This window comes from Sander lucioperca, chromosome 6, assembly GCF_008315115.2.
Source record: "Sander lucioperca isolate FBNREF2018 chromosome 6, SLUC_FBN_1.2, whole genome shotgun sequence".
Lineage (NCBI taxonomy): Eukaryota > Metazoa > Chordata > Actinopteri > Perciformes > Percidae > Sander > Sander lucioperca.
This window is the reverse complement of record NC_050178.1, coordinates 5,697,238-5,711,166: the sequence shown is the minus strand read 5'-3', so window position 1 is coordinate 5,711,166 and position 13,929 is coordinate 5,697,238. Positions and strand designations below refer to the sequence as shown.

Genomic DNA, 13,929 nt, shown 5'->3' with positions numbered 1-13,929 from the left:
GTATTGCACTCTCTGTTAGCTGTGGACAGTTGAAATTGAGAATCAGAGAAGAGTTGTCTGGTTTGCGGACAGTGTTCAGAGCTGCAAGTTTGGTTGATATTTTGCTGGTTGTATCGCACCCACCCAGCGCATGCTGGGAGACACTGTGTGAGCTCGTCTCCCAGCGCTATGCAAACATGAAGTGGTAATATTGATCTTTTCACTCCTGAGTTTCGGATGAGCCAGAGCTCTTGGAGGCCAAGATTTCTCCAATTGACTGTTATGTGGTATAATAGGCACACAAAGTAGTAGAGTAGAAATGCTTCGCCTTTCTGAGAATATAGTTCCCAGTTTATATTAAATTAGTTAGAAGATGGATGTGTCTCATGTGACCTTGTTATTTGTACACACTGTGACTATACAAATCACAACATGTAAATAGGAGCATGTTGGTGTTATTTTGTCACTTATTCGGAGCAGTAGGCTAGTTGGAACCGATTACCTTCAGGATCCGTGCTAGGCTAAGCTACCGGTGGAGCCGTCAGAAAGAGCTACAACACGCACAGAGATGAGAAGGGTATGTATGGACTTATCTAACTCTGGGGGTTACGGTGAATAAGACAAAGTCCCAATAAGTCGGCGTGTTCCTTTAAAGTTTAGGTTAATAAATAACTGGCAATTCCTGTATGTTGTTAGTTGTATGTAATAGGTTGACTGTTTTTTAGCCATTTTCTTTATATCAAATCAGAATACTTACGCTCTTCTATGACCTTATAATCACGGTCATTGTGAACATTGTGATCACCTCAGAAAATCTGTAGCTTCAAGGGTTTAAGTACGCATATTTAATGAGATATTGCCTAATTTGCATATTTTATTTTATTTCTTAGACAAAGTGCAATACAAAAAGTATTTCTCTTAATATGAAGATTAAACTGGTAGAAATGTATGAGGATATCTATAAAGGGAAGAAAAAGTCCCATTCACCTGTAACGTGAGAACAGTGTCACCTGTTGTGGTCATTTTCAGGACTTTCGTCCCAGGTAGAGACTTTGGCACATATCCCACGTTGTTCAATGGGGTCATATTAGTCTATAACAGTTGAGATATTCTCCGCTAAATGAAGTGCATACAAATCTTACCCAGGACCTCTACTAAGAAGATCTTTCCTCTAATTCTTGGCTAGAAAGTGAATAAAGAGCTTTCAACCACTTCTTACTATATTTTTCAGCAGAGGGAGTTTGCTTAGTTGTCATGGACAAGAATAAACCTATTTACCAAAATTACCAGCTATCCAGAAAGAACTGCAGTTTTAGAATGAACACTTATTGTGTACTCTGTGCAATACTTTTAGTTTGCTGGAAGTGAATGGACGAGTTGAGATTGCATATAATCAAGTGGTCACTTTTTAAAAAATGTAGTCAGCAATTCTTCCATGACAGCTGTTTATAACCCTGATATCGCCGGTCATAATTTATTTTTAACGTTTCCTTATTGCCTTCTTGAATTTCAGTTGGCCTTGCTGAGCTGTATGTCTTCTGAGTGCAACTAAAACCAGATTTCTATTTATTATTCCATACTTATGTAATTAATTTACACTTCTTAACATGAAGGTATGTCACCTCTAGATGGAAGCAGAAATCTATACCTGTACTAATTTAGATTAGTTCATGTGTGATTGTGTTTGTTTGTGTCATATATGTTTACTCTCTTACCTCTAATGACAATCCTGTGCACTTAGACTTTCCAAAAAGGCTGAAGATGTAGTTAAATGTTGTTTGATGGATCACTCAAAGACTCAAGTCATGACCAGTTGAGGCTGCTGATGCCAGCTGGCACAGTATCAAACTTTAATGGCAATGTAAACATATTTTAGTGTGCATAGTTTACAAATCCCCACAATAAATGGGTAGGGCTTCCTTTGCATGCGTTCCCTGGTGTCTGTAATTGTGTGGAATGTGGTTGGGTGTGTTTTTGGGCCAGAGGTCAATCACTTTGATGTGTTTCCTCTCCACTGGTCTTTGATATTTTGCTAAAAGTCAGGCCTGTATTATATGGATGAGCCCCTTTTTAGTAAAGCCATAAAAATGTATGAACTTCATGAATATGACACTCTCTGTTGGTCCATACAATGTGTTCTGTGATGTATACAGTGTGTTTCATAAAAGGCATAAGTTGTTCATGTGGTTGTGGTTAAGCGAGATAGTCATAAATTATTGGCAGCCTTGAAGAAGAACTAAAACTTGCTTTGAATTATAAACAGTAAAATATATATATTGTTTTCTCAGGGATCACTGTAGCTGTTTAAAGTAAAAGAAGTGCTTACTGTAGCCTGTTTTATCTTAATTCACAGTTGGATTATGTTACAGAGGTATAGTGTGATCATACACAGTGCATGTGACTGAAAAAATGACTAAAAGAAAAGAAATAATGCTCTAGAAAACTTGATAGCAACATCCTGTGTATCCAATTAATACCACAAAGCCATGTGAAAGTAGTTTTAGGGGGCAAACAGCAGTAGTGGAATGTATGCATTTTAGGGCCTCATAGGACATTTTGGTACTTTTCTGCCATATTTTTTATTTATTCACATACAAATGAAGTGTTTTAGATCTTGTTTTGGTCAGTAGGATCAGGGCAAATGAAGTAGAAAACATTTCATTAAGTGCAAACCCAAGTGTTCCAATGAAATCTTTCCATTCCAGTTTACCAATTCACACGATTACCCAAATGTTTCGCGATGCATGAAGTGTTTGGGACGCAAAGTAAAGGTGGCAGGGCGTGTTTCCAGTTTCCCTGCCATTGTTTTCGCTTCCTGACGGTCCCTTGACTTCTGCTGATGTAACGTTCAGGAGGCAGAGGTCAAAGGCAGGCTGAGACTAGAGGGAAACCGAGCAATGCCTTTGTTCCTTTCCCTCCCCTCTTCATTCACATGGGCCTTTCGTGCTCTAAATTTTCCTTAAACACACAGAGAAACTGATGACATGGTGAGGTGATTCAGCAAAGCTCGGAAAACAAACAGCGGAACAGTCACTGACACAGGAAAACATCTCACTTCCAGGCTGTCACCTCACCCCACAATCATGTGCTCAGGGATCCTTCGGCTCGTGTGTATCTGAAAAGAACAAGTCTAACTTTCAGAGGAACACCGTTCTTCAAAGCGTTAACAGAAACGCTTTTGACAACTATTCCCACGTCGATTTCCTCCTCCAATTTAGTATGAAAACGTGGTTAATTTGGTTAATTATGTGTCAGTGCGTGGCCTATACCCTCTTCTCCCATGGCCATCATACCTTGTCTAACCCCGGCTCTGCACCGTCCTATCTGCTGTACTTGGCAACATGGCGGTATTTGGTACTTGGTTACTTCACTGAGCCATTGCCAGTGGCTGTCATCACATGCCTCGGTCAGCAGTGACATCTGCATGCCAGATGCCTTGTGCCCACTGTCTAAAGTGTGCTCAGAGCATTAGTGGAAAAAACATTACAGTAAAATCACTTCACTCAGTAGCAATATGAAAATGTTAAAGTAGGCTACTTCATGTAAAGTAAAAAACAACATGTATTTAGAATTTTACTTTTGAATGGTCAAAAATCATTATGAAGAATCATCTCACACCATCAAGTGACTGATAGGCTAATGATATGTGTAAACAGTATTTGTAGACTATCTTCGTTCAAGAACATTTACACAAGTGCTAATTTGCCTTCCTTTTATGCTATTTTATACTTAAGCCTTACTATGTTTCAAAGGCACATGTACTTTCCACTCCATTACATTTATCTAAAAACTATAATTATTTGCAGATTTTGATTTTCCAGATTAAGCCCATTAACAGCTCATGAAATATGATACATTGTTATAATAACCCAACAGTATAAAAAAGTAGTTTATTTTATATATTTTATGATATTATATTATAATTTACCTTGCCCAGCTAGAACATTTAAACACTGTTTAATAGGTTCTCCTGCATAATGACTAAGCTTACTTTTACTTTTGATACTTCTGTACCTTTACTTGAGTAAAATATTTAATGCACAACTTATACTTGTGATGGAGTATTTGTGTGGTATTCCTTAAGAGATCGGAATACCTCCTCCAGCCCGGGTGGTGCTAGTCTACTGCAACAATTTCATACATTATAACACTGCATCATAATTTACGAGCTTTATGTTTTCCTTGCAAAATGGACAAAAAGTAAATCACAGTGAATACAGCTATTAAATAAAGGAAGAGTGAAGTAAAAGCCTCACAAAATTGAGTAAATGAACTTGTCCTGCTTCTGATCCCTTAAACTAAACACTGTCATTGAATTGTGCATCAGGAGTTTTAGGACCAGGTTCAAATGGCTTAAAACACATTTGTAATCATCTTCTTATTATAAGCAATGGGATACTACGTGAACATACGCTGCAAAAGTTAGAAAAATATTGGTTCTTTCATAATGAAAGCTCTTCTTACTGGTTTGAAGTGGATGGATTAAAGCAAGTTTTCAAGTGTTTTAAAGGACCAAAATACATATATTTTTACATTTCTATTTTCTAGAATAAAGTTTTTACATAATTTCTAAATGCCAGATTATTCATACGCTATATCTGATTGTAATGTAGCTGAAAGGTCACGGGAACACAGTGGTCATTTGTGGGCATGATCTTATTTTTAGGGATGTGGCATCCTCGCCCGCTGTGACCTTCTGTCTTGACATTGCTCGTTACAGTGTATCTGTTTCACGGCGGTGGTGGCAAACTTCTTGGACTGATTCATTTAGCGCTGTAGCGGGAAAATAAAAAAATCAAAATTAAATCAAGGCGTAGGTTCACTCAAATACCTAAGGTTGTGTTTAGATTTGAGTTGAAGCAACACGTCGCTGTAACACATTAGACACAGTGACGGAGTTATTACGATATCCGGTTTTTGTTAAGCCATTCCCACCCCTTTTACCCGACATGAATGGAACATCCTGAAAATGATTTGGCTGTCGGAGCAGGAGAGTTGCTACTGACAACATCGCAGGGGGCAACTTCACTTCATTTCACTTCTCTTCACTTTACTTTACCGGCCGACAGCGGAAGTTATAAGATACTTACCAGCTACGCATGCCGTTGTAAATTCACCCCGTTACTCAAAAGCAATGTTAATTTAGAATTTTTCCGATTTCTTTTGAGGCAACACAAAAAACGCGGCTTCCGTTTTTTGGGAATGCTTGCTCAGTTTGCCAGTGAAGGTGAGTTCGTCCAGCTGCGGTTAACTTTGCTGTTGACTTGAAGTAATGCATTGCAAAAAAAAACAAAAAAAAAAACCACAACTGTAATTTAATTGAAGCCAGTTTATGTTAACTATAACAGAGAGGGTTGGGAGAGTATAAGCAATCGGCACATGCCGTCGCAAGATCCTTGTTTTAAATAAAGACTAGAGCTAGATTTGTGGTTTTTATTATTATTTTGTGTAGGCTGTGTTTGTAGCATTGATTATGCAAACGTCACTGTATTTTTAGGCAATGGATTTAAAAGCATTACTGATTATATCTATGGACTAATACACTGGGATTTGTACAAGTTATTAGAAAAGAAACCAAATTTCAATTCCTACCATGGATTGTACAGTGATGGAATGTAATCAAGTACATTTACTCAAGTACTGTACTTAAGTAGCTACAAATTTGAGGTACTTGTACCTGAGTCTATCTTTTCATGCTTCTTTCTACTTATACTCTAGCCTACTACATTTAGAGAGAAATATTGTAAGCTACTTTTTACTCTACTACATTAACATGACAGCTTTAGTTACACACAAAACACATGTAGCCTAGTTTATAAAATATGATGTTTTATCATAAATTAACTACCTAACAATATAGGTCTACAAGTAGCCTAAAGCTGAAATTATTAGCCGATTAAACACTAAGTTGATTGACAGAACTGTTTTGATCGTTTCTAGTTTTTAAAATACGAGGATTTTTCTGTCTTCAGTGCATTTTTAATACTTTTACTACATTTTCCTGATGATAGCCTACTTTTACTTAAGTAACATTTTCAATGCAGGACTTTTACTTGTAACAGAGTATTTTCACAGTGTGGTATTAGCCTAGTACTTTTACTTAAGTAAAGGATCTGAATACTTCTTCCATCATTGGAATGGTTGTGGTTGACGGTGACTTTCTGTTTCTTTAATATGCTGTCTATGTTCAGTTCACATTAGAAGACATTGCAGAAAGTCTTAGGCGCCCTAACCCTTATGATGCTTTTAAATAAATAAAGACAAAAAACAACTAGAAGTTGTTGTTATTTATCTACGTGACCTATTAGTTTCTGAATGTAGCATTGATTATCTCTGAAACAATTGTACTGGGCTCTAATTGCTAACTTAATGAAGGAATGTACTAGGGATTTCCACATATTTAAAAAGTATACAAAAAACTAAATTTCAATCTCCTCTGTGACTTTTTAGAGCAGAGAGCGACAGTCCTATCTGTCAATTCACATCTGAAGACATGTTGTGCTGGTCTTTGCCTGACTGGAAAGTACTGCTGCTGATTGTACTGCTTTGGGACTGCATCTGTGCTTTGGGACTGAAACCCACGAGATGGCCACTGTATTCCCAAAAGCCTTTGCTCCTTGCTTGGAATGCCCCGACTGAGGACTGTGCCCCACGGCATGGTATTCGCTTTCAGCTGGACCTTTTCCAAATCGTAGCCTCACCCAATGAGGGCTTCTTTAGGCAGAACCTCACCATCTTCTATAAAGAACGCTTGGGCCTGTACCCCTCCTTTAAGCCAGATGAAACAGCGGTGAACGGGGGGCTGCCGCAGGTGGCCAGTGTCACGCAGCACCTGGAAAAGATGACGGAGGGAGTGCAGAAGTACATCCGGGAACCAGGGGCCAAGGGTCTGGCAGTTATTGACTGGGAGGAGTGGCGCCCACTCTGGATACGTAACTGGGAAACCAAAGATGTTTACCGCAGACATTCTCGTGAGTTGGTGCGTCAGAAGAACCCGACATGGCCTCCGGAGCAGGTGGGAAAAGTGGCCCAGCAGGAGTTTGAGATGTCTGCCAAGAAATTCATGCTGGAGACGTTGAGGCTCGCCAAGAACCTGAGGCCAAACCAGCTGTGGGGTTTCTACCTGTTCCCCGACTGCTACAATCACGACTACAGGCGCACTCTGGAGAACTACACAGGCCGCTGTCCTGATGTGGAGGTGGCCCGCAACGAGCAGCTGAAATGGTTGTGGACTGAGAGCACGGCCCTCTTCCCCTCTATCTACATGGCCCCTGTGCTGCGTTCCTCAGACTCTGGACGCCAGTTTGTCCGGAACCGAGTGAAGGAGGGGATGCGTTTGGCATCAACAGGCGATGGGTTGGCACGTCCTGTCTTTGTGTACACCCGGCCCACTTACACCAACTCCCTGGAACAGCTGACAGAGGTGATGCCCTAACTTAAGACAAACTGCTGGTCCTGAATTTGGTTTCCTGAAACATTTTTTTCTTTACCATTCTGGTGAAGTTTAAAATGACTACTGTGTTGCTGTGTGGTGTTGGTCATGTATGATAATACACATTTAGAAAGCAGAGGATATGGACTTTTTTGTTCGAACATTAACTCTCCGCAACATTCAGCTCTCTCTCTCTCTCTCTCTCTCTCTCTTTCTCTCTTTGTCTCTCTCTCTCTCTGATCAGTGCATGCTGCATGTAGCTATAACTCTGCTTTACCTTATCAGCAGCCACAGTCCTTTCCTGTTCTGGTAGCTGACAGACACCCCAATACCTTTCATTTATGTGGAGTGGGCCGGATGGGTGTTGGTCAAGTTGAAAATCTCGCTAACACCCCATAGACGGTTTCCTTATGGGAGAATGAACAGATAAGAGATGGTGCTGCACTTCACATACAGTAGCTTATGCCCCACTAACATTTTGACCCTGTTATAGTAATACTATGAACAGTGTATTTTTCCTGTGCTTGGCTTGTAGTCTTAGAAATGTAATAGGCTAAATGTGTTTGGGGTTTAAAATGCTGTATCGTCTTTTACAGACTGACCTCGTCTCCACCATTGGGGAGAGCGTGGCTTTGGGAGCAGCTGGAATAATCATGTGGGGAGATGTAGCTTATGCAAGCAGCAAAGTAAGCATCCATATACTAATTATGAAACAAACACATTAATCACTCAGACACTTTCTTTCAAATTTGACCATAACATTATCATCTGGTAACTTTTGTCAGTCACGTGTGCAATAGTCTCGCATTGCCAGACCTATCTCCACAGTGCTGTGGAGTAAGACGTGCTGTCATTTGATAACTAACAATTATCAAATGGGCTCCTCAGGGCTCCAGTTCAAAGTTAGTGGCTTGGTCATATGGACGTTTTCAGATACACCGAGGATATTTACTGGAAGTGGGTTTTTTCAGTCACGTCTTTATATAGCAGGACTATAATGTAAAAATGATCCCAAAGTAAATGGCCGCACACTTATATAATATCACATCTGTTAATTCTTTATTATTCTTTCATCTGTGATAATATAGACATTTTCCATGTTTAAGGGATAACATATAGTGTGTGTGTATATATATGTATGTATGTGTGTATATATATATATATATATATATATATATATATATATATATATATATATATATATATATATATATATATATATATATATATATATACTGCATATAGACATTATTTCATACAGCAAGAATCGATTGTGTAGCTCACAAAAAGAAAACTTGATTGCCTTAAGCAGTGATGGAGTACTCGAGTCCTGGACTCTGACTCGAGTCCGACTCGCGTTGCTATTCTCTGAACTGGTGACTCGACTCAGGAAATGATGACTCAACTTGGACTTGACTTCTTTCACCACTCAATGATACACAGAAAGCTATTAAAGTACTTTAAAAGTCAAAACCCTGACCTTTTTCATTCTTTTTCCTCCCCAGAACAGCTGTTCCGACCTGGACGTGTATATACGGGGTCCGCTAAGTCAATACCTCATCAACGTCTCCATGGCAGCAGAGCTATGTAGCCAGACCTTGTGTGGTTCTCACGGACGCTGTCTGCGCAAAAATTCAGACAGCAATGTTTACTTGCATCTAAACCCCCTCTACCACACTATCAGCACACAAAACGGCAGGCCAACAGTCGTCGGTGAGCTTGGCGAAGAAGAGGAGACCAGTTTTCGCACCGAGTTTCAGTGCCAGTGCTACAGCGGCTATCAGGGAGTGGACTGTGATCAGAAAGACCCTCTACACCAAAGAGGGACGGCATCTCAAATCATGGCGTCAGCACTGCAATGTGTGATCTTACTGGTTACCTCTCTGCTCCTCTGTTGATACACCATAAATACTAAAGGCTGCATTTTATATGTCTAAATACTGGAGCATATGAGATGGCAAGGTGGGAATTTAAAGTAATCTTAATTAATTTAAGTCTTTTTTTTGTTTTAATTGCTGTAAAATATGGATGACATCAATTGAAATTGTATAAGAAACACTGTGGAAATTGCAAAGTTATATTTGTTTAGAACTTTTAATCTTTTTCTAAACAATGGAGGGCTCGCTGGAAATGACCTTATTTACATTTTGCTCTCAGTTTCCTCTCGGTTACTGTTTCACAAGGTGTCAAATTCCATGTTTCTCATAGAGAGGACGTTTTGGGGAGAAATGTGATGACGAGTTGATGTGCGTCAGTAGTGAGAAAGTGGAAGTGATGCACTTAAATCTGTTAATAGCACAACATATTTGAAGTGCCTGATCTTTTCTCAACATGACCTCTCTGACATCTGATGTTTTTTATGGAAGCGATTACAGTTTTACTATTTATTTGAATGTATTTTTAGGTGTTTTTATACATTTGATTTTGTGTCCAAAACATGACTACTAGTTTTTCTTAAAAGTATTTTCTGTATTTCAGCAGCTATTTTACATCAAAAGCACAAACAATGTAAAAAGCAAGTTTTTTCAAAAAAAATTCAAATTGTTTTTACAATTTCACTTACACTTACTTTATGCTCTTTTCTTAAATTTGACTTTTGTCTAAGTAAATAAACGTCTTTGTTAAGGTCCTTGTGTAATTTATTCTAAGATTTACAGAATACAATCAAGAGAGGGGAGTAAACTTTAAATTTGTTTTTCAGATAATAGAGGTATGTAATGCTGTTTGCAGTCAATACAAGTCAAGAACCTTCCCGGGGAAAAAACATGTCATCATTGGCCACTAAGGGGAGGCAAAGCCAGCTTGTCCTTAGGGAGGGACTCATTTTGCAGGCTGCAGCCTTATACCCCCTCCCCATGTAATTGTAGGGTGCCGTTAAGCCAAGAGCTATTTTTACTACTTTTAAGAGTTGAGTGAGGCATACAATTAAATTTGCAGGGAGAAGAGTTCATTATAACTTGCTTGACAGCCATTTAGAGTAGAACTATATTGCTTTTCCAAGTCAAGTATCTGGAAAAAGTCAGTATGTTTCTTTTTTATAGTTTTGTATACGTAATTATAGTTACTTTTTATTTTTATTTTTTTTAGACAAACTGAAAACTGTTCAGGACAGACAGAATGAATGGTTGATGTTTGAACTTGCCTGTGACTTTAATGATCGGCATGTCTCTTATGATTGGCTGTAAGAGATTCTGTGCACACTGATTGGTTGTTAGAAAACCTTTGCACACTTCTGATTGGTTATTAGAGATTCCAGAACGCACTTCTGCTTTTGTTCCTTCCCCTTTTTCATGCATGTGTCATTCAGATCATGAGACTGCCCGTTGCTTGTTCTAGCACGTCCAGACCACAAAGTCCTTATCCCGTTGTTAAATTAAATAGGTAAGTTACTGATTGTCATGTTGTCACACTACTTAAAATTATAGTCTTTGACTTTAGTTCCATAGCTACACCACAACAACATTTGCGGTTATCTGGGAAATCATGCAGGATTTTTAGACAAAGAAAAGAACATGGTCATGTTTGGTCAAAAGCTGAAATTCGTGGTGCCTTATACAAATTCTGAAATTCTTTTTTCATCTTTCAGACTCCAGTTGTCTCACAACTTTTAAAAATGTTTCTTTGAAAATAAAAAAAATCGCAATATCCTGTCAATATTTCACAACACAGTTGAGTAATATGAGCAGTGATATGAGCAGTGCTGTTCTTTACTTCTTTGCAGGGATGAGTTCCTTTCATCATGACGTGCTGCTTTTCTTAAATCTGATCAGCCTCGTTTCAGGGCTGCAGTTTGCAACATCATCTTTTTCCCAGGTGCCTTTCCTTACAGTGTGGAACGCCCCTACTGCCAGCTGTCTCTCTCAATATGGCGTGGATCTCGACTTGGGCACGTTCAGCATCGTCCAGAACCAGAATCAAACCTTTATGGGTGAAAACATAACCATCTTTTACTCTGAAAAGCTCGGTCTGTATCCCAGTTACACCAGCCAAGCAGAGGCTATCAATGGCGGGGTGCCGCAGAACGCCAGTCTTGATGAACACCTCAGAGTGGCCTCTGAAGACATCCACACCTGGATCCCTGACAGGGATTTTCAGGGCCTGGCTGTGGTGGACTGGGAGAGCTGGAGACCTGTATGGGAGAGAAACTGGGACAGTAAGCATGTATACTGGGTGGGGTCAAGAGCACTAGTGAGGTCCAGGCATCCAGACTGGAGCCCTGCACAGGTAGATGCTGCGGCACGTGTGGAGTTTGAGGAAGCTGGGAGGAAGTTCATGGAGGAAACACTGAAGCTGGGGCAGCAGGAGAGACCAAATGGGCTGTGGGGTTATTATGGTTTTCCTAACTGCTACAACTACTACAGCGAAAAAAGCACAAACTACACAGGGGAGTGTCCACCTGTAGAGCTGAAGAGGAACGACAAGCTGTTGTGGTTGTGGAACGTCTCCTCCGCTCTTTATCCTGACATCTACCTCAGCCTGGAGCTGCGAGACCTCAGCAGAGAAGTGCTCCTCTACACCCACCACCGCATCCTGGAGGCCATGAGAGCAGGAGCTTGGCTGATTCCATCAACGCCACCCGTGTTCCCATACGCTCGCATCGTCTACACGTACACATTAGATTTCCTCTCTCAGGCAAGTGGCTGATGTTTTAACTCCATGTACCTTTTTAGGATTGTCATGATTTGGTCTGGATGTTCTGCTTAATATCTTGTTTTCTCCTTCTGCAGGAGCACCTGGTCTACACCATCGGAGAGAGTGCTGCTTTAGGATCTGCAGGGGTGGTGCTTTGGGGCGACCATGCCTTCTCCAAATCTCAGGTATACAGTCACTGACCTGTTACCATGATCGATTGGATGGCTGTCAATGTGATCTGATCTTCAGTTTTGTTGGTTCTGATGCTGAAAGCATGCTCACAGTAGGTTTCTCTTGTAAATCTCTTTATTGATGTAAGAGTATTCTGTAAAAGCTGTTCTGAAAAGATGATGGTGATGTTTTGTTTACTTAGTGTCTATGGTGATTTATAAGCCACATGACCGATAACTAAGGAAGCAGGAAACACCCTAAGATACCAAGATAGCCAAAAAACACAACATAAACATAAAACTTGGTGTACTGGAGAAGAGCTGTGCGACATGTTCTTTAGTTTATTTTTTAGAAAATGTTCTTTTAACAGAACGTCTGGCATTATTCTCTTTCATCAAATATGTAGTTTCTTCCTTTTTTTTTTTTTAAAGGGTAAATAATTCCCCAAAACATGCTATGTTAAGTCACATATCTCACCTGCTGGGAAATTAGTCTTTTTTGCAGTATTGGCTTATATTCAGCCCTTTTCAGAAGTGGAATAACATTGCTGGCATCATCTATGTGTTTAAATTTTGACTTTTTGTCATTAAGACAGAGGTGAAAAGTTGTGTAAATGCCTTATTAGTGAGTCTTGTTTCTCTCCTTCTGTTAGGCGACTTGTAATGCTATAAAATCCTACATTGACAAGACTCTGGGTCCTTACCTGGTGAACGTAACGGCGGCGGCCACTCTTTGCAGCCAGACAATGTGTTCCTCTCAGGGAAGATGCCAGAGGAGGAACCCGAACTCAAGGGCCTACCTCCACCTGGACCCTGCCGTGTGGAAGGTGTTGTCTGAGAAGAAACCAGAGGGAGGGCAGAACTACAGAGTTTTAGGACAGATGAAAACACACGAGGCGATGTTCATTAAGTCTAAGTTTCAGTGCAGGTGTTACCCAGGGTGGGGCGGTGAGAGCTGCTCCAAACCGATTCAGGGATAAAAGACTTTTCTTGAGCGAGGTAATCCATTCACAGTATTTGTCTAATAAATAGCAGTAAAGTCTGTAAAAAGTGTAAAAATGAACCACTCCAGAGGTAGACCAGGCCTAGTTTGGCCCAGAGGCATGAGTTTGTTGTCTCCTGTAAGTTTATTATTACCTTTTTATATTTCCTTTTTTATATATATATATATATATATATATATGGCAGATAATGTAAAATAAATCCCCATTTACCAATGTAAGCAGACCAATTTTTACATTCCAGTGATGTGTTTTAAAAAATGATAAATGTGGTGTTTAATAACATAACGTGTAAAATCTTTTTACTATTAGAGTTCTAGAAATCCGCCTCAGACTGTCTAATGAAAATACATTCTCGTTCTCATACACCTTCCACTTAAAAATATGTTGTGCTTATTGTTACTTCACTTGGATGTTTCAGCTTCACAGTGCAGAATGATGTATGTGCAGAGTTTGACACTTTTAAGAGAAGTTTGTTGAGTTTAACACTTGTAAACATACAAGCAGGGTTTTGGGACATTTAACACAAGTGTGATGTGGAAACTTGAAACCTCCAGTACACAAACACTGAGAATGGACTGTGAAAGTGAAGTAGTAGTAATCTTGTGGCCCGCAGTGAATCTTTTCAAATTAATAATATTTGCATATTCATAGATTCTGAATTATTTTCACTGGAGGAGTAGATGTCATTTTAAGATTTTTTTAAGTCAATTGG

At 39.6% G+C, this 13,929-nt stretch overlaps 2 protein-coding genes across 2 annotated transcripts; both read left to right on the top strand.

Annotated features, from left to right (window-relative positions):
• Window positions 1-4,757: 4,757 nt before the first annotated feature.
• On the top strand, window positions 4,758-9,372 carry hyal2a (hyaluronidase 2a). The gene is made up of 4 exons (XM_031302056.2): window positions 4,758-5,206; window positions 6,430-7,402; window positions 8,008-8,097; window positions 8,917-9,372. The coding sequence occupies exons 2-4, from the start codon at window positions 6,473-6,475 to the stop codon at window positions 9,307-9,309; spliced, it is 1,413 nt and encodes a 470-aa protein (XP_031157916.1). The 5' UTR covers window positions 4,758-5,206; window positions 6,430-6,472; the 3' UTR covers window positions 9,310-9,372.
• A 1,298-nt stretch (window positions 9,373-10,670) lies between these two features.
• Window positions 10,671-13,597, top strand: hyal1 (hyaluronidase 1). Its single transcript, XM_031302089.2, has 4 exons — window positions 10,671-10,792; window positions 11,133-12,043; window positions 12,139-12,228; window positions 12,867-13,597. Exons 2-4 carry the CDS (start codon window positions 11,135-11,137, stop codon window positions 13,191-13,193), a joined length of 1,326 nt encoding a protein of 441 aa, XP_031157949.1. The 5' UTR covers window positions 10,671-10,792; window positions 11,133-11,134; the 3' UTR covers window positions 13,194-13,597.
• Window positions 13,598-13,929: the final 332 nt, after the last annotated feature.

Excerpts from the sequence above, each read along its gene's own strand:
- hyal1 (XM_031302089.2), top strand. The coding sequence starts at position 11,135 with ATGAGTTCCTTTCATCATGACGTGCTGCTTTTCTTAAATCTGATCAGC. Across the intron at positions 12,044-12,138 it reads CATTAGATTTCCTCTCTCAG|GAGCACCTGGTCTACACCAT; the intron begins GCAAGTGGCTGA and ends CTCCTTCTGCAG. Across the intron at positions 12,229-12,866 it reads ATGCCTTCTCCAAATCTCAG|GCGACTTGTAATGCTATAAA; the intron begins GTATACAGTCAC and ends TCCTTCTGTTAG.
- hyal2a (XM_031302056.2), top strand. The coding sequence starts at position 6,473 with ATGTTGTGCTGGTCTTTGCCTGACTGGAAAGTACTGCTGCTGATTGTA. Across the intron at positions 7,403-8,007 it reads CCCTGGAACAGCTGACAGAG|ACTGACCTCGTCTCCACCAT; the intron begins GTGATGCCCTAA and ends CGTCTTTTACAG. Across the intron at positions 8,098-8,916 it reads TAGCTTATGCAAGCAGCAAA|AACAGCTGTTCCGACCTGGA; the intron begins GTAAGCATCCAT and ends TTTCCTCCCCAG.